Here is a 20,472-nt window from a genome sequence, read left to right as displayed (position 1 = left end):
GTCTAAGGAGTGCTGTGGAAAGGGATAAAGGGGTCATGGTGGACTACAAGCTAAATATGAGTCAACAGTGTGATGCTGTTGCAAAAAAACCCCCAAAATTCTGGGATGCATTAACAGGAGTGTTGTGAGCAAGACATAAGAAGTCATTCTTCCGCTCTACTCTGCGCTGATTAGGCCTCAAGTGGAATAGTGTGTCCAGTTGTGGGCACCACATTTCAGGAACGATATGGACAAATTTGAGACCGTCGAAACAAGAACAACAAAAATTACTAAAGGTCTCTAGAAACCATGACCAATGCGGGAAGATTGAAAGAACTGGGTTTGTTTAGGCTGGAAAAGAGAAGACCGAGAGGGGACATAATTGCTTTCAAGTATCTAAAAAGTTGTCACAAGGAGGAGGGACAAAAATTATTCTCCTTAACCTGTGATAGCATAAGAAGCAATGGGCTTAAATTGCAGCATAGCAGCTTTAGGTTGGCCATTAGGAAAAACTTCTTAACTATTAAAGTGATTATGCACTGGGATAAATTGCCAGGGAAGTTGTGGAATCTCCATCGTTAGAGATATTGAAGAGCAGGCTAGACAAACACCTATCAGGGGTGGTCTAAATGTTGCTTGGTCTTGCCATGAGTGCAGGGAACTGGACTTGATTAAAGTTGCTCTTCTAGAAGAGAATATGGTTCAGTTTCCATGATCTTTTTGTCTTTGATCTCTCTGGAGAAACCTTTCACAGATGCGCTAATTAGGATTAATCATTGTTATATTGGCTTATGGTATATGAATCCATGTTTACTCAAAACTGCTGAGATCACCAGTATTAGCTAATGACCTGTCATCAAATTAGATTTCAGTCATTACTCCCTACCCATCTAAGTGACATTTGACCCAGACACCATCTATTGAAAAATTCCATATGTTTCGCTTGGTTCTGAGAGACATAAGCATGGGATTTAATATTATTTTCTTGTCATGGTAATAAGATTCTAGTTACTGTATACAAAAATGCATAATCTGCACTGAAGTGCAGCATACAAGCAAAGCGTCCAAGAATGAGTTGGATTTTTTTTGTTTACGCATTTAGTTTCCAAGGTTTATCCATTTAGTTAGACTCGTAGGGGGAGAAACACAGACGTTGACAATGATTTTTGGCTCCCACAGAATGAAAAGTGAAAATTGGCTGTACTTTTTAACGTGAGATTTGACATTTGCTAATCAACTAATATCAATGAGGCCCTTTTGTAATGTGTGAGGAAGAGAACACGGTGATCATTGTTTTAAACACATGGACTGTCTCTTCTTGGTAACTTTTCAGAAACATTTTACTGCATATTTTATAGCATGAACCCTTGCAATGTAAATGTGATTCTTGTTAATATACATACATGATTGTAGCCTATTATATGAATGTGCTTTAAGAACATGCCCAGTTTAGCTAAATATTGACAAGACGGGTCTTTTTCATGCTGGGTAGAATGTAAGAATGTCGTATCCCATTTAATTGGCTAGTTGGGGCCTACCGTGGTCAAGGGCTACTCCTGTTAAATGGTGAGGGCTGGAATTAAGTAAATATCACCCATTAAGGGTGGATGCCTACCCGTTAATCAGTTAACCTTTCACATCCCTAATAGAATGAGCCTTGAATTTAATTAGAAACGTTTTTCTTTGTTTTAATACACTTGTTTAAAACAAAGAAATTAAATTGCAAGTAATTTTTTTAGGTAATATAAAGGACCTAATGCAATGCCATAAGATTCAAGTCTTAAATCTGAAATTCCTTGAACTCCGTTCCCAACCAACTTATTATCACTTGAGGGTTGCCGAGATCTGTGCGTGAGATGTGATTTCTCATAGAAAGGTCTGTAATGCCTACACCCAGCAGCAGTTAAGCACTGCTTTTCAGAGTGCTGATGGTTTTTTCTCCTTTCTTTTGTGGGTTTATGTTAAACCCATAAACTTATCTGAATACTGATGTTTGTAGTTTCACGTTGGTGGTGGTGGTGGTGGGGATATTGAAACTAGTATCCTATAATGATTTTTTTTTTTTTGTGATGAGACATAGAAGGCTGGATGTTTTTTGTGATTAATTGCATTCCATTTTACGTACGCCTTCTGCCAGTCTGTCTGTCAAAGTGCGTCTCGGGGAAATTTTCTGCAGTCAGCATTAACTGGAAAGGGTGGCCGCCAAAATGTGAAAGTATATATTTCTGTGGGCATGCAGAAACAGTGAACAAAGAAGGGGGAGGAACAATGATGGAAAACACCCGCCGGGAGACCAATAACCTTCTGTTCTTTCTCCTTCCCCTTGCAATCTTCTGTCCAGCAACCACTTGAAAGGAAAGACAGCCAAAACAGTTCTCAGCATAGCGTCTCTAGCCACCGCAGCACACACACTGCATCACCCGTCCATACCACTCAGGTGCTTCCCGACTACCCGACCTCTGAAGCACCAGCTGTGGAGCAGCCGGACAACTCTGGGCAGAAAAAGCCAGATCCATTCAAAATCTGGGCCCAGTCCAGGAGCATGTATGAAAGCCGACGTGAGTATTGAATAGGTGTGCTTGCTAAGGCTGCTGCTCTGGTTGCCACTCTGTGAGTGATTTTCATCCATAGGAATTAATTGCTATTGCAAAGAGAAAGCTTTCAGTGGGTTAAATTGATACATGAAAATGAAGTGCCGGTGAAAAGTTGAGACGATCAGCAAATTCTGTCTAGTTCATGTTAACGAATCAGTTTGGTCTTGGACGGAGAATGAGCTTTGATTGCCTCCAACAAGCGGAGTTAGGCCGTAACGCTGTTCAGAAAAAGAGAAAAATATTTTAAATGTGAAGGTCCTTCTTTTTGGCCGTTTATTATTTATTTTCCAATCAGGCATCAAGGAGGCTTTCAAAGATATGAAGCCGAGTTAATTGCCCAATTGCTACTGAAAATCTCTCAGCGTTCTCTTACCAAGTTAATGCTGCTTGGTTTTGTAGCTCAGACGGACCCAAATTACTCATTTACAAGTAACGGGTTTATCGTTCTAATGGCTACGTGAGAAAATTCTATTCAGACTGAGTTTCGGATTGATTGGGTGCACACAGAGGCCTAAAAATCTGACTCCAGGGCCAAAGCCATCCACCAATATTTAAAAAAAAAAAAAAAAAAGCATTAAACAGAAGTGAAGTGCACAGCAATCCACAGAGTTGACATATGTCCAAGATCATGGACATGAAACAAAGACAAGGTAGGTCCATCCATGGAGGTCATGCTGAATGGCAATTCAGTTTGGTAGGTTAATATGTTAAAAGGGGGGGAGGGGATCTGTTACTATATGTAATCAAGTCTTTGTCTTTTGCCCATATGGAGCCTTCCAGGGAATCAATGCTGGTGGCCTGATTATTGTCTATTTGCATCAGTACATTTGTGACTAATTCCAATGCCCCGGTGTACTGCAGAAGTTCATGTTGTTCAATCCACCCTCTGTTCCCGCCAGCCCTTAGTGCTCTCCGGAGCACGCTGCCTGGGGCTAAGCAGCACACCACACAGCCCTTCAGCCGTGATTTAAATATTCCAGGGCCCTTTAGAATCACCGAGTCCTGGGGCAATTGCCTCCTTTACTCTCCCCTATCGGCAGGACACACACACAAGCTTGGTACAGTCAGCAGAAGAAAAATTAATATGCCATAAGTCAGGCGAAATGCTTTCCTCCTTCCTGGGGGACAGGAATACTGCTGAGCCATTCTGTCTTTACTACAGGTTGAACCTCCCTAGTCCGGCACCATCGAGACCTCACTGGTGCCGAATCAGACAATTTGCCAGACCATGGATGGTCAATATTGGCTAGCAGCATTACCAATGCTTCCACTGCTCACTGGGCTCTTAGAAGATGTTTAGGGGCAAATTAGAGCTAAATAACAGCACAGAACTCTGAGCGCCAGGATTGGTTGCTTTAAACAAACTTTACAGGACCGAGGGAAACTTGGCCACATCCATGAAAAGTGGACATCCGGCTAACCAAAATCATGCCAGACAACGGAGATTTCTGGACCAGAGAGTTTCTGGACTAGAGAGGTTCAACCTGTAGCATATATTGCCTTAGCAATGCAAATACCTACAGGAAATGGCATTTATTTTAATTATTAGTACATGCAGCCGGCTAATGGTTGAGCAGGGTTTGACACCACTCCAAGAGTATAAAAGTGGGTTCAATTGGTTCCTGTTCTTCAGTCAAAATAAACATCTTTGCCTTTTTTTAATCACATCACTTAAGAGAAGAAATCCTAAAAACACATTCAGAGCAATTTTGGATACATATTGGGCATGCTTTCAGATTCTGTTAATTAGGGACAAGGAAGTTCAAAACAGTTTGTGCCAAAGGAGCATCTTCTATATTTTGTTTTTATTTATATAAAGGATGATCTTGCACAACATTTTTGTGGCTTGCTAAATGTTAATTGAGACAGACCATGTAAAATACACACTGCTCCAGAAAGTACAGCAGGTCTTTTTTCCAATCAATTTAATTATTCTCAAATCTTATGTCATTTAAAAAAAAAAAAAAGAAATGATGAAAGACCAGGTTTCTTGGCTCTCTGGATCGGATGCCTCCGCAGTGCAGTCTCCACAATTTTGTGTTTCTCTGTCCTGCTCTCTTTCCCTTCTAATGATGACACACTTTTTCTGGCTCTGCATGCTTGCTTCTTTCCTGGGGCCAGACAGCCCTCTTCTCATCCCACTTGTACAGGGGTCCTAGGTGTTTGAAATGACCTCAGTGAGAATTCAGGAGATAACCAAGGAGGAGGGGCAAAGGGGTTTTCCAGCACTGCAGGGTCACCCTGCCAGAACTGCAGAGCCAGAAGCCACCCTGGAGAGACTATTCCTGTCACCTGGCTGCATTGGCTCCCCTCTTTTCCCTGCTGCATGGCCGCATTAGGAAGTGTGCTGCCATTGCCTTTGGCCCCCTGCAGCTACTTGGATCGTTGGTAATTAACTGTGTGGTTCATACTAATTAGTCATTTAGATTCGCTCAGCTGCATGAACACCTGCCTGGATTTCCAAGCGGGAATCTGAGGCTGAGCAGCGTAAGTCCTCTGCCCCTCCCTGTTCCCCTGCAAATGGATGCAAGGAATGCTGCCTTCATTCACGCGGTCACTCCGACATGGCCCTATGGATTTCCCAGGTTTGTTCTTCCATCTGTGGAACGGGAGGGGACAACTCATGCCTGCTTTAGAGGCCAGTCCTCAGCTCTCTCCATTGGCTTGTTTCTAGGGCTCCCTCCTTGTTTTTCCGCCTTCCCCCTTCTTAGTCCTTTCTATACATACAACTTCCTGTCCCCATGTCACGTCCTTCTCTCCTTAAGCGTCTGTCTGTCACAAGCACCCATCCCAATGGCTTCATGAGGCACTCGGATATTATAAGAAGAGCCCTAGGAACATCCTGTTACAGACATAAAACAACCCATTTGACCCAAGCTGGCAGCATTCACCTAAGACTCCTTTAAGTAGTAGAGTCTGGAGTAGATGCACAGTGGGAACTACTATTCTGTTTAACCAATATGTGAATGAATGTTCTTATGGGCTGTCCACTTTATTCTCCCCCACGCTGGACATGGGCGATGAATGCTCTGCTCCCAGTTCAGCAACACTTAATTGCAGGCACTAAAGCTAATGCTGGGCGTTAAAGCTGGGCTGAAGTGCTTCACTGCAATATGGCCAGAAGATGTAACAGTTTGGAGGATCAAGCCCTTGAAGTATGGAGATGAATGAGTGAGTCCTGAAACAAGATCATTTGGTGACAATAATTTGCCATGTCTTTTTGCTAAGTTTCATGCATAATACTCATTGTTACTAATGAGGTGTGTGTGTGTGTGTGTGTGTGTGTGTGTGTGTGCGCGCGCGCGCGCACGTGTGTGATGCATAATACTCATTGTTACTAATGGGAAGTGTGTGTGTGTGTGTGTGTGTGTGTGTGTGTGTGTGTGTGTGTGTGTGTGTTGAGTGAGAGGGGAGAATGCATCTTGAGTATGAAAAATAGATCCTTTTCAAGATCCAAATATAACATGGGTAGAGAGAACTCAATGGAGGGAGTAGTAATGGAAGGGTTACCGGTATCACTTTTATGCCCTTTTGTTGAAAATCTTTTTTATATCCTCTTTTTTATCTTTCAATTTATTATTACATTTCTATGGACATTATCACAATCTGTTGTCACATTTTTCTCATGTGGCCTGATTGCTTTGCAAAATACCGTATCCTACATATGGCCATCTGTCAAAACAGCAGTGACAAAATGAATTAATCTGAATTGCAGATGTGTTAATGAATCCCTTTGAAGGGCTTAAACATTTAATTAAAAGTAAAGCAGAACACTATAGAATAATCTTAAAGCTCTTAAAATAGTCCCATTACCTTGAGTATTTGAATTTTGGTTTCAGGCACATAACGTATATTTTTTCCCCTACATTTGATTAAAAAGAAAAAAAAAAACTAAAGGTGACACTTTAAGTGACATTCACTCGCAGCAATTAAATAAAATAAAAAAAAGTGGGCACGATAATATTAAATGTTACACCTCCCCCGCTATAAAACAATACACTTGGGATATTGCCAACTGTTTTCTGATCAGACAAGTTTAAAGACAATAGTCTAGTAAAGGGGCCTTCTGTAGGGCTACGTTCTCTGTCATTATATTAATATGAACTAAACAGTTACATTCATACACTTGGACACACAGATGTGCCTCATACCCTTAGAGAATGTCTCGTTTAAAAGGATCTGAATATTTACTGCATGCTGCATGAACAGGAAAGGCTGTACAGCAGATCTATTTACAAAGTTGATTCATGGGCACTGCTCTTAATGATCGTCTGTCACAAATGTAGTCCCTTGATAAGGAAGGGATTGAAGCACTTGGCTGACTTTAAGCACATAAGTAGCGATATTGCCAACCCCAAGTGTTCTAAAATCACAAATCTTTGAGGTTGTTTTTTTTTTTTTTTTTTTAAATAAACTGTATATTTGGGTCCTTTCTTTATGAGTTGAGGAAACACTTGGGTCATGTTTCAAGCTGTTTTCCTTTACCAAGAGGACAAGAAAATTAATGGGGGAGAAACCCCTCCAAGATTATAATGTAATGTCTTGTTTTAGCTGCTGGAGCTTTAAGAAGAATAGGTAGTACAGGTTGAACCTCTCTAGTTCAGCACTCTCGGGACCTGACTGGTTCCGAAGCAGAGAATTTTCCGACGACAGAAGGTCAATATTGTCCATGACCAACTCTTCCACTGCTGCCTGTGCTCTTAGAAGATGTTTAGGGGTAAATTGGAGCTAAATAACAACGCAGAACACTGAGAGCTGGGGCCGGTGGCTGTAAACAAACTTTATAGGACCTTGCAAAACTTGGCCATGCCCGTGATAAGTGGACATCCAGCTAACTAAAATCATTTTGGATTACAGATGTTGCCGGACCAGAGAGTTCTGGACTAGAGAGGTTCGATCTGTATCATGAGTTTTGCCTGAAATCACAGTAGTTTTTCAACACTGGTGTAGTCCCACTGGCTTCAATGGGGATACTTATGTTTTGAAAGTTAGCTGTATTCTTAGTACTTTGCTGAATCAAGAAACACAACTTTTGTGGCTGGCCAAGTACATCATTATTACTAAGGGGTTTGACCCCTACATGAGCCAGTGACCTATGCATAATAAACAGATTCTGTCAGGTTTATGTGCATGCCCATCATTGTGTTTCAGTTGTTTTTGCAATGGACAATAGATTTTTACCTACCATGAAAGAATAAAGGGTAGTACTTAATTAAAATGAACTGTAATAAAGCAGCGGTGTATGAAAATGTTTTCAGTGTTCATTTTCATATGTTTATAGTCTCTTCTAATGCCAGAGATGAGATTTAGATCCTGCAGAAATTGAATCCAGGAGCTGTCTCATGGCCATGGACGTTGCGTTAGGAGAGCTCTAGTGGTGTTTTGTAAAAATCTGGTTTTAAAGTATTTCCAGACAGATGTGTACATTGTGACAAAAATTAGTCTTCAGATCTATAAAATTCAATAACCCAGCGGGTGCTGCTTTAATCCATAGCAGCGATGACCTTTGCAATAATACGTGTGAAAGCCTAACAGAATCCATATCAGTCAAAAGTAAATGAAAATGAATTGAACAAGAAAGGGGTTACGTTAAGCTTTGCAAAATTGTAAAATTAATATTGCAGCTATGTCACCTTCGCCTGCAACTGGACTGAGCAAGGGTGAGAGAGAGAGAGAAATCAATTCCACGAATTTTGGAGAATGTAAGAATGAGCTGAGAACTTTATTTCTGTCTTGTCTTTTTCTTCTTGTTTGGTGTTCTTGCTGCTCTGTGTTTGGGGACAACTCATCGCCAACGGAGGTGATGGTTTAGGTCCCCATTGGCAAGCAGCAGATCTTAGCCCTTTGTGGTAAAACCACACACTCTCTGGTTGTACTTCACGCACCTACTCTGCCGTATTGTGTTGACAGAACGGTGTCACTCTATGCACCTGGTACACTTCCTTCTCATTATTCCTGCAAAACTCTTTTTACAACTTTTTCAATGTCACTCCAAGTGGTTGACCTCCGCCATCTGAGCTAATTCTAAGGTCACTACTTTAGAAACTCATAGTGTAAGGCTAAGAGAGAGAAGCTTCACAAATGTATCACGGTCCCTGTTGATAAAAATTGAGCCAAACACCCCAAAGAGCTTATTTTAATTTGTAAAAAACAATTTCCCCCCCCCCCCCCCCTAAACTGTAAGGAAAGGACTGGGATTAATTCTCCAAAACAGAATTGTACCGTATTTTGAAGTCCTACATTAGGCATATTAAATCAGTGAGAGAGATTTTTTTGTTAGATTTCTTACAGGCACAGCCTGGACTGCTAATTGACAAGCTGATGCAAAAAGCTGTAAAAGGAGTTCTGTTTCTTTTGTATCCATCGTATGTGTGTGGCTGTGTTGTTTCATCTTCCTTTGGTCCTTTAAGATCTGTCATGTTGAATGCATTAACAAAGTGTGCTAGACACACTTCAGTTTTAGACTCAGTGTTTCGCTGCTCTGATGTGAAGCCCTATCTATTTAAAATCCAGCCTTGTAATACCCACACTGGCCATTAACAGAGTAGACTCTAGGTAAATGAGGAACATAAGGCAACAGTTGGGAACACTGTAGGTGGATAAATGTGAACATGTTACAAGATGCTGAGAAAAAGGAGCCCATGCTGTAGAGCGCTGGGGAAGCCATTTTGTTTCTGACAGGCAGGCCGTGCACTTTAATTGGCTTGGCCGGTCTCTGCCAAAAAGCTTGTGAAACATTGCATAGAACCTTTCGTACGTGTCTGTGTTTTTCATGCCCGGATTAACGGAGACGGTGACAAACGCCAATTAATGTATTGTATGAATTCTGTTGTTCTACAGAGTGTCCTTCATGGAGCTGATAGCCTTTGGCCAGCTACTCTTAACTAATCAAAATTACTGACTTCCAGCATGTTTATAGCCTTATTATTCTCTAATTATATTTACAGGAACATTAGGTTATTGCTTAGAGTGAGATTTGGGTCTAAAGCTTAATTTTATAACCCCAGTGTAACTAAAATGAGAAGCTATTGTGTAAAAAAGAAGGTGTAAAAATCATTGGCTGTAAAATGGTGCGAATGGAAATGTTAAGTCACACATCTGTGACTTGTGCTCACCTGTTCGTTTCATTTCCCCTCTCCCCATCTGTGTATTCATATCACCTTTTAAATTTATTGACGAGTCCTTGGAAGAGCGAACATCATAGGTAATTTGAAGCCCAAGCAAAAAAATCACCATTTGATTAGAACCAGCCTTGTTTGTACACCAGACACAGACAGCATAAAATGCAGTAAGAGTCCAACTCAAACCTCACTGAAACCAAAGAAAACATTCGCATTGACTTCATGAGGCTTTGGCCAATGCCCTGAATGAAGACAACGAATCCAGCTTTAGTTTGCTTTTAAGCATGCATCCTGTATGCATATATGTATTTATACAGTTAATTACTATATTAAATATAGCCTGTTAATAAAATGGATCATTCTGAATCAGTTAAGTTAAATAACTCAATAGAAGAAAATTGAAAGTGTTTATTCAAGATGTAGACATTTGGTCCATAAAGGAATAATGCTTTTTATAAATTGGGGGGAGTATATTACAAAATTAATCTGTTATAGATACTAAGCCATAAATATTAAGTGAACATCAAGTTATCTTCTGATCTTATTTAATGATAGCAATTAATGTCACATTTAAATGGAAAAGAAAATAGAATGCTTGAGTAACTTAATAATTAAGTATTTTTGTTCAACTGAACATCAAGGTTACTACTTCAGCGTATGCAATATTAATTATAGAAATGTTGGTGGTGTTCCATACTAATGAATAGTCAGAGTTGGAGTCTTCTGCATTTCCTGCTGTCTTTGTCTAGTTTATAGTTTTATATCAATTTAAATATAGAGGATCAGTATTAGTATCATATTGCTAATGGAGTTATTCTCTAGTTGAGATAATGCTTCAGCAGTAATGAGTGTATTCACGAATGATTTGTAAAAGTCTGGGATCTATTACTGATGGTCATATTAATGAATTCTAATATCAAAGTGCTAAGCAAACTGTGATTCTCAATTGGCTGCCTGCTATTAAAATTGAAACCTTCAGATTCCTAGCATTAATTGACAAATTAAACCTATGATTGTGTTTAGTGATCCCATGAAGTCTGGAAACACTCTAGATGTTCCCAAGCAAGGAGCCTCATTAAATGGCACGAGTGTCATAGCAGCACAGCTAATCAACACTTGATCTTAGCTAAAAGGCCTCGTCATCCACCTCCTGCCCTCAAACCAAAAGAAGAAGGCTGAGGGAGGATACCCCCACAAGTTGGATCACGTTCCATAAGTGTGTCATTTGAACACTGGTTGGGCAACTCTTTTGGAACGACTTGGCTTTCACCCGGCGTCTCGCGCAGATGTGGATAATGAAGATCATGGTTTAGTTCATCATCGCAAAGCGGCTCCAGTCTGTTTTGTGTTGCAAAGCCCACTTGTACCATTCTTATTCATGGCGCGCTGTACCAGACACACAAGCCATCAGTGGGACAGTCAGTGCATGTCATAAGGCGTTATTTGCTAAGAGTCAGAATGGCGCAATTGGGCCGTTAATTAGTGCAACTTCTATCTCAAAGTTTCATCACTCCTTGTAGTTACAAAGCTGAAGTCTCAGGGAACTGGGGTGTAAGTCTGTGCTTTTCGTTCTAAAAGTAATGATAATTTCCTTTCCTCCTTTTCCTCCAGTTCCAGATTATCAAGAGCAGGATATCTTCCTTTGGCGAAAGGAAACTGGCTTTGGGTTTAGAATTCTAGGTGGAAATGAGCCTGGAGAACCTGTAAGTCCTTTTTAAAAAGTGGTTTTATGTTACCTAACGTCACTTTTCATAATGGCCGCAACAATGCATGGAGCACGCAGTGCTGTGGAAACAGCATCGCTGTTAAAATGAGAGATGGGCATGAACTAACACCACCCATCCAAGCACCCCGCGCATTTGAGGGGAACTCTGAACTTGATTGTTGGTCCTTATCTGTATTCCGGGTGAAACCAAATGCCTAGATTTATCTGCTGTCCCATCCCCCAGGCAGCTAGGTCAAGAGAGATCTTCCAATAAGGTTTCTGATATTGTAATATTTGACCTTTGCGCAGTTTTCCACCACCCCACAAATACACACGTTCTCTGGACTTCTTAAACATAGTCTCCATGACAGGGGCCAGACTAAGAGAACCTAATTCTCCCTTGTTTATACACTGAGCAGGTCAAGTGTAGAATGTGGCACTACACAGTTTATATACTTTCATACCACCATGTTTCTGCCCGTTTATGGAATCATGGAGCATAATTTTTCTCTTGTGCTGGAGAAAATGAGGAATAAGTTATCTGAGCTCAGTAGGGCTACACTGAAATTGGGGCACATGAGATAGAAATCAGGCTCAAGAACTATATGGACAGATCAGTCGCAGTTCACCTTTTTGCCTTCCTGGAAGGACTGACCTTACTGTTAATCATCTTTCTATTTTATTAAATAGCGCTTTTTTTTTTATAAAGCACATGTCTCAGGCACATCATCAGTAAAGGTTGAGGGTTCTGATACAAAGTCATCATAGTAATAGTGAAAACGGAACATTCCAGTAGGGAGGTTAAATTTAGTTTAATCAACTATTGACAAGTCGATGGAATTTCCATCCACTAGTCGATTAGTTGATAAGCAGGGGAGTCACAGTGGGGGTAGATCCTGGGCCCTGGGGCACTAACCCCACTGCAACTCTGCCTTTTAAATATATTAAGATCAGGCAGGTTATTAATATATTTAAAAAGCTGCAGTGCAGTTGGGGGGGAAATCAGTTGTCCCGCAGACAGGAATCAGCTGTCCCGGCTGGTACCGGGTCCCCAGCTCTGTGCACCAGCCTTTTAAATGTATTAAGAGCTGTCAAGCTCTTAATACCTTTAAAAAGCAGAGGTGCAGCATCTGAGACTGGGTGTGAGCCGGGAAACAGCTGATTCCTGGCTTGCACCTGGTCCCCGCTACTCCTCTGTCTCCCTTGCCCTCCATGGAGACAGTGCTGGGGGGAACCAGTTTTTAAGCCAGCTACCTGCCCAGCACCGGCTCCTGTTCCCCCGGCCTTGCTGCCTGTGATAGAGGCAGCAAGGGGGAGGAGGAGGCGGGAGACGTGACTAGTCGTGGGACTAGTCAACTATCCCATAAGCTTATGCTTATCGGATAGGCAACTAGTCACTTAAATGCCTACCTTCCAGTAGTTTTTATCATAGTTTTCATGATGTGACCAAGTGTAGGCTAGCTCCTAGACTGTTATTTGCCAGAGGCCACAAACAGCTGACACATGTTACTGTGTGTTGGGTGCTCTTGATTTGGGTCACACTCAGACCCAACCTCCAGCTCTCATAACTCTTCTGTGCTTTCCGCTTGTCTAACTGATTGCCTGATATGTGCTCATTCAGCAATTCTCTCTCTCTCTCTCTCTCTCTCTCTTTAATTCATCAGATTTACATTGGTCACATTGTACCAGTGGGCGCTGCTGATGCCGACGGTCGTCTGAGATCTGGAGATGAACTGATCTGTGTGGACGGAACACCTGTCGTCGGAAAATCTCACCAGCTTGTCGTCCAGCTTATGCAACAGGCTGCCAAGCAGGGTCATGTCAATCTCACTGTAAGGCGCAAAGTGGTATACGCAGGTAGGTTGCCGTGGGAGCACAGCTCTTCTCGTTTTCAGTCTGGGCCCGGTGATCTGCTTGCTCACCATCCGTCTCTTAATATTCGTGCACAAATGGGAATGTCAATATAGATGCAAATATTATTTCCCCTTTTATGTTGATTTTTCTCTTATTGTCTATTTCGGCTGTTCTCGTCTTGTTTAAATATAGGTTTCTTTCTGTATAAATATGAATCCAGATTCTCTGTGCGTAAGCAGCCTGGGCCTCTTTCGTCCTTGTGCAGGTTTCTGTTAAAGCTGTTCACTAACGAGTCGTCACTGTCATTACTTATGTGCATTATGGTAGCTTTGTGAGGCTCAGATATGCTTGGCATTGTACAGACAATACATTGATGGTAAGAGAGTATCCCTGCTCAGGGTCACACATAGGAATCCCATACAGATCTCCTGAGGCCCAACTCTCTACCTTTTGAACCATGTTTTCTCTCAGCACATCCCTATTGTTCTGTACTTTTGAGAGATTGTTGAAGAGTGATGCAAAGTACAGGTTGATCCTCTCTAGTCCAGAACCCTGGGGACCGGACCAGTTCCGAACGAGAGAATTTTCTGGACCATGGGAGGTCATTATTGTCTAGCAGCATTACCAACACTGCCACTGCTTACTGTGCTGTTAGAGGACGTTTAGGGGTAAATTAGAGCTAAACAATATCACAGAACGCTGAGCAAGGACTGGTGGCTGTAAACAAACTTTATGGGACCGCAGGAAACTTTGCCACTCCCATGAAAAGTAAATATCCGGCTAACTAAAATCATTCCGCACAATGGATGTTTATGGACGAGAGAGTTCTGGATTAGGGAGGTTCAACCTGTAGAGTTGTTTGAAACACTTGTCTCCTTTTTCATTTTGTTTTCACCATATTCAAAAGCTAGGGTGTTCCCAAATTCATCAAGATGAATTTCCGTTGTTGAACATGGCTTGGGTGAGGGGGGAAAAAACATTATTTTGTTCTTGCAAATCTGTAAAAATTGGTATTGTCCAACAAAATGATAGTGCAGCTAGTGAGTTCAGGATGGAGAACCTTCTGAATGCTAGTTTATTTGTGTGTCCCTATTATTGATTGGGATTTTAATTTATCTGAACCCAAATTTCAGGGAGTTAAGGTTTAGTATTTTTGGATGGAGCCATTTCTAGACAGACAGGTTCTGAACTAGACCTTCAAAGTGAGATGTCAACAGAAGACTAGGGAATGAGGGATTTTAAGCTTAAAGTAGCATCAAATTAATCTCCGGATGGAGGAATAAACACATAAAAGTAGCTAAGGCTGTCACGGCCTCTCCAAAACAGCCCCTTGTTCTTATACATTGAACCACACATGATCTTCTGTGCTTATTTCATAACTAATGATTTCAACAAGGGAGTGCAAGTGGAGCATACGTTATTTGTTATAACCGACTGCATTACTAGACATTATCATTGTAGATCCTGTAATAGAGGATTGGTTTCTACAGGTGGAGATCTTTTGTTAATTTTTTTAATCCAGGCTGGACACTAGCCAAAAAAGGTTTAGTATATATTTATTCTGAGCTTTTGATATCCTACTGCTCCCCCTTCCCTTGTGTACAAAGGGTTTGAGATGGTTAGCTAGGGTCTAGGATTTGCATGGGGTAATGTTTTCATTTTTTGCCCTTACATCCAATGCTTTTGTCTAGGTCTCTTGATGGGTAACAACACTGAACAGTACATTCTATGTTTTTTATATCTTCATGGTCCATTGATTGTTGTACTTGTTTCTGTCTGGCTTTATTTGTTAAGATATTGTGTCATGATCCTTAGCGTTTGTAGTACCACCACCTACAACTTCTGTTATCTGTGCCATTGTAGTGCCTAGAATACACCCCTGTTGTTCTAAACACTGCACACACACCAGTGAAAAGGTTCCATCCCAGAGTGCTCACAGTGGCCCATGTATTTTTTTAATATTATTATTCAGTGTTACACGCTGGAAATCTCTGTAAGTTAGCAAGACTCTAACTCAGCCCTACCTATGGGGGCAACTTCATAATATACAAGTGGTTTAGTCTTGGTAGCTAATGGCACTTAACTCTGCATCTTCTCTTTGGCCTGGAATGTGAACAGAGGTGCTCCGGTTGAACTAAAAGTGGAGTGTGATGCAACTTAAGAGGGACAAGCTGAACCAATGTAAATCCGATAGAAAACGGTGCAGAGCCTCCACACGTGCAAAGGTGTACTAAATCGTAGGATCCTAGGGCTGGAAGGGACCTCAGGAGGTCGAGTCCAGTCCCCTGCCCAAAGCAGGACCAAACCCAACTCAATCATCCCAGCCAGATGGTTTAACTCAGTGCAACATCACTCCTTTAGTTAAATCGGCGCAGTGTCTCTGTGCAAACAAAGCCTTCGTTGGGCTGCTGTACCCACATGCGCATGCCTGCCACACACGTGTGTTTCCCTTATTGTTTCAAACTGGTGGCAGCAGCTGGTCCTGGCTGTGCCAGGTGCACAGAGTAAATATTCCAGGCATCCGTCCTCCGTAGAAGACACCGGTTCTGCCATTTGTCACAGGCCTGCGTGTCCGTAGCAGAACGGTTTTGATCCTAAGAACAGTGCGCTCTGCGGAGACGGTTGGGTGAGAATCGTGCATTTCTTCCGCAGTTCCAAAAGCCGAGAATGAAGTCCCGTCTCCAGCCTCTTCGCACCACAGCAGCAACCAGCCCGCTTCCCTGACAGAGGAGAAGCGGACCCCACAGGGAAGCCAGAACTCCCTCAACACCGTGAGCTCGGGCAGCGGCAGCACCAGCGGCATTGGCAGTGGTGGGGGCGGGGGAAGCGGCGTGGTCAGCACGGTGGTGCAGCCGTACGACGTTGAAATCCGCCGGGGAGAAAACGAAGGCTTTGGCTTTGTGATTGTGTCCTCCGTTAGCCGGCCCGAGGCAGGGACCACTTTTGGTAAGTCCTGGAAATGGGCACAAGCGCCAGTAGCGAGAGAAGAGTTTGAACGATGGGTGCAGGGAGAGGGGGTCAGTGAAAATAGCTCAGATCTAAATCATTAACCTTCCTGAGCAAGCCTCGGTTTGTGCCATTAATAACTTCATTGACAGCTGAGCATTAGCAGAGGTTTGCCTCCTGGGTTTTGTCCCTCCGTGAATTAAAAATTGTGAACTCAATAGCAGCAGCCCCATCATCAGTGCCCATGACTGGCTGGCCCAAAGGTGCACTCTGGGAGTGTTTGCAGTGGTGCATTAACCCCATGCCCTGTGTTGGATTTTGCTGTCCCTCGAGTGAAAAGGGGGCACGTAATATTGCAGGATGGAAATAACTGAATGACTGAAATTTTGCCCCTTGTTATCAGTGGAGATCTAGTACATATAAAAACCACCACTGCTGCACTGCTTAGCTTGTCTTTTGGGTTCATAGGGATGCTCTTGGCTCACCTTAAGGGTTGGAACAAGCTGATATATATGGAAACTGTTAAAATGTTAGTGGTTGCCATAAAATAAAATCGATTGCATGTCTCCGTCAGCTCCTGCTCACTCCCGCCTCCCTCTCCCAAATGCACACTTCATTTCAACAGCAAAAAATGAGCAGCTGATGTGTCTGTTGTTTGTATGCTGCCTTGAATGAATTTGGTCACCTGCTCTTGCTTAAAGCAGCTTGGTAGGGTGCCTGTGTCAATGCAGGTGCACATGCCTTCATCTTTGGAGAACTCCTTCCAAGCCGTTCGATCCTTGCAGGAAGATGTAATTCTTTCTGCATAGCTAGGGCCTGACCAAATTCACAGTCTCTTTCATGGTCACAGGATTTTAAAAAATTGTAAGTTTCACGTTTTCAGCTATTTAAATCTGAAATGTCATGGTGAGCCAAAAAGGTGTTGTGGGTGGCCCACAAGGTTATTGCGGGGAGAAGGGGGCACTGCTAAACCTTATTTCTGCGCTGCTACTTTCAGAGCTGAGCAGCGGGAGAGCAGCAGCTGCTGGCCAGGAGTCCAGCTCTGAAGGCAGAGTCGCCGCCGGCAGCAGCACAGATGTATGGATGTCCTGGTACGGCATGTCCACGCTTCCTTCTGCACTGCTGCCTGCAGAGCTGGGGCCTCAGCAGCTGCTGCTGTCCAGTCCCCTGGCTCTGAAAGCAGCAGCGAAGAAGCCAGGGTGGCATGGTAGGGTATTGCCACTGTTACTTCTGTGCTGCTGCTGGCAGTGCACTGCCTTCAGAGCTGGGTGTCCGGCCAAGAGCCAATACTCAGTACAGAGGTAAGGGAGGCAGTACCACATTCCCCTTAAAATGACCTTGTGACTCCCCTGCAACTCCCATTTGGGTCAGGGCCCCCCAATTTGAGAAACTAGCCTTCCCCCATGAAAAGAAGTTAGTACAAACACAGAAAAGATCAGATTTCATAGTCTGTGGTGCCTTTTGTCCCCATGAATTTGGGAGGGCCCAATGCATCGCTAAAGAGGGGTATTTTTGAAACGATAGTTAAGTAAAAGCAGAGACAGCTAGTGGGGGATGACATCGGTGCAGGGATGTGAGTAGGAGGAATGGAGGGAAGGCTAGGATGGAAATGCATACCCTGCGTGAAGCCAGAGGCAACGTTGGCTCCTGGGCTCACGGGAGTATAGAGACCACCCGCCTCTGCGTATGCACTCCCAGGCTATGTCTACACTGGCGAGTTCTTGCGCAAGAATGGCCGTTCTTCTGCAGAGTGTCCACACTGCCTGCCCCCTCTTGCGCAAGAAGATTTACAGTATGGTGTGGTAAGAGAGGGCTTCTTGCACAAGAGCTATGCTCTTCTCTAACAAGTACAAGCTCTCTTGCGCAAGAGGGCAGTGTGGATGCGCAGCAGGGATGTCTTGCACAAGAAAGCCCTATGGCTAAAATGGCCATCGGAGCTTTCTTGTACGACAGAGTGTCCACACTGCCATGGATGCTCTTGCACAAAAGCACATGGCAGTGTGGACGTGTTCTTGCACAAGAACCCTTGCGCAAGTAGTTCTCGTGCAAGAACCCGCCAGTGTAGACATAGCCCCAGGAGGCAGAGCCATAATTTTACTCCTTCCATGTTACCCTGCGAGGCATGGTGAGCACAAAAGTGTCAAGTGGATTGCACTATCCTATACAACCTGCCATGTTCCCCAGTGCCTCTCACTGGCTTTATCCATACTCGCCTTTCCTCTCTACAGTGTCCCACCTTTTCTGGCACTGGTGAGAGCACCAGCATAGCGATGGTGCTTAAACTACTACATCATCTAGAGCTGTGGTGTCCAACACGCTAGCCACATGTGGCTATTTGGCTGGTTGAGTGTGGCTAGCTCACGATAGCCATAGACCAGTGGCTACTGCTTGAGAATGGTTGGACGTCACGGACCAGTGGCTACTGCTTGAGAAATGGTTGGACGTCACGGATCTAGAGCAGTTGTTCTTAGCGCTGTTAGAGCTGCTACAGTGGCAATTTTAAGGGGAAAAGAGAGCCATGAAGTTACAATACGATGCCATCCTTACTTCTCAGGCACAGTCCTTCCCCTAACCCCAGGAGGCTGGCTGCCCCATGCATCCCTCAATACCTCAAAAGTGCCATTTGGGACGAGGCATCTTTATACCAAAACATAATGAGCTATTAAAGTGTAAACTGAATGTGGAGAGAGATTTTATATACTTTAAAGTGTTTAAACTAGATATGATAAAATAGACATTATAGTAGAATAGAGATTACTAGATGTGAGAGATACTGTGCTTTTTTTCCCCCCTCCGTAAAGAAACTTTGTCATGAAGTAAAAAGTCACTCACTTTAACCAGAAATGCTAACTAAATGAAAGCGGCTATAATATGCTGTGATATAACGTCTCTAAGGTTTCCACGGTGATATGTTTTGACCTTTGACTGTTGTTCCTTGAATTTTTGAATAGATTGAACTTTTTCCTAATATTCTGCATGAGATGCTTGCCCTGAGCTATGCAGTGCTTGCCTTGTACCTGTAGTTTTTTGTACCTCTCACATGAGTGGTCTTTAGAGATGGGCCAAACTAATTAAAAACTTCCCTGGTCACTCGGGCATGGGGGTCAGTCATCTATGATCAGTGAATAGGGTAGACTGGGGAAAAAAAATTCAGATTTTGTTACCCATAGCATGCCCACTGAAATGAGCAGTCCAAAGGTTGTCTGCACAAGAGAGGAATTTGCTCATTATTGAGGAAAGACGTCCTATTTATAACAACCCTTTCTGCTGGTACCAAGCGTGCATTTCCCACCTTGTCATAGACCCCTTTTTTTAGCCCTTTCTTTTTTATGGTCTTTTGGTACTATCCCCCATCTAACAGTGCATATCTCTAAAACTACTCATCAGATAAACCATTACAGCATCCACGCAGAACTGCATTTTGAGGATGAGTGTATTCCGGCCACAGAGTCATTACCGCACGCTTCACGATCTCATGCTCCACTTCCATGTGCTGCATGTCGAGGGCTTGTCTGCTGTTTCAGGAAGCTTGGTGGTTTATTTGACCCAGGCTCTGGGCCCTCTTCCCTCAGTTCGGCGTGGTGCCGCGCATCCTCGCGTCACACTGATTTCAGCGGTGCTCAGCCCCGTACAAAGTCAAGCGATTGCATGCGGGGGGGGACGGTGACAGTTCTGAGTCTACAATGCAGTCCTCACAAAACGCTCTCGCTGTCTAAATCTCTTGGACATTTGGCTTCTTTGTGGTTTTAGAGCTATTTAAATCAGGCGTCCCTCGTTTCCTCTCTCCTCCACCTTCCCCACCCACAACCTTGTGCCCATTAAGATCATAAAACGGGAAGAGTTAACAAATGGTGATGAGGAGGTTGGTGGTCCTGGTCAGTTTTGGCCCATCTCTAGTGGCCCTGCGCCTGGCCTAGTGCATCCTTTGTTCATGATGGAAGAAACAGCGTCTTATTGCTTACCCATGCAGCCTTGGTAGACTAGATCTCTGTGGTTAAAAGGGAGTCACGCTCCTTACTAGGCCTTGAGTGATTATCTTTCTAAATTGAGAAAGAACAAAACATTGGCAGAAGCTTGAACAGCATCTGGCTGAGATAAAGACAAGCGATGCTGACTGATGTAATCTCCCTGGAATGAGATGGAGTTTTCTACTGGCAGTTTCAAGGTTACAGTACAAAGTAAAACCTCGGTTGGGTTATTTTTTGATTGTTTAAGGGCCGCTGTAAATGCAAAAAATCCCATCGTTTGTGACCAGAGTTTTGCTGGATTAGCA

The 20,472-nt window shown here is 43.2% G+C and overlaps 1 protein-coding gene across 31 annotated transcripts in view; it reads left to right on the top strand.

Moving 5' to 3' along the window:
* MAGI1 (membrane associated guanylate kinase, WW and PDZ domain containing 1) overlaps window positions 1-20,472 on the top strand; it is a 554,446-nt gene that overhangs the window by 513,408 nt on the left and 20,566 nt on the right. For 21 of the 31 annotated variants that reach the window (XM_075938537.1, XM_075938519.1, XM_075938535.1 and 18 more), the window contains 5 exons: window positions 2,321-2,537; window positions 8,198-8,275; window positions 11,306-11,397; window positions 13,064-13,256; window positions 15,906-16,199. In XM_075938537.1, the coding sequence (XP_075794652.1) occupies window positions 2,321-2,537; window positions 8,198-8,275; window positions 11,306-11,397; window positions 13,064-13,256; window positions 15,906-16,199 (874 nt within the window). The remainder of the gene's footprint in view (window positions 1-2,320; window positions 2,538-8,197; window positions 8,276-11,305; window positions 11,398-13,063; window positions 13,257-15,905; window positions 16,200-20,472) is intronic. The other 10 variants (XM_075938541.1, XM_075938529.1, XM_075938540.1 and 7 more) reach the window with 3 other exon arrangements.

The sequence above is a fragment of the Pelodiscus sinensis genome, chromosome 11, assembly GCF_049634645.1.
Source record: "Pelodiscus sinensis isolate JC-2024 chromosome 11, ASM4963464v1, whole genome shotgun sequence".
In the NCBI taxonomy this organism is placed as follows: Eukaryota; Metazoa; Chordata; order Testudines; family Trionychidae; genus Pelodiscus; species Pelodiscus sinensis.
This window is presented reverse-complemented; position numbering and strand designations above follow the sequence as displayed.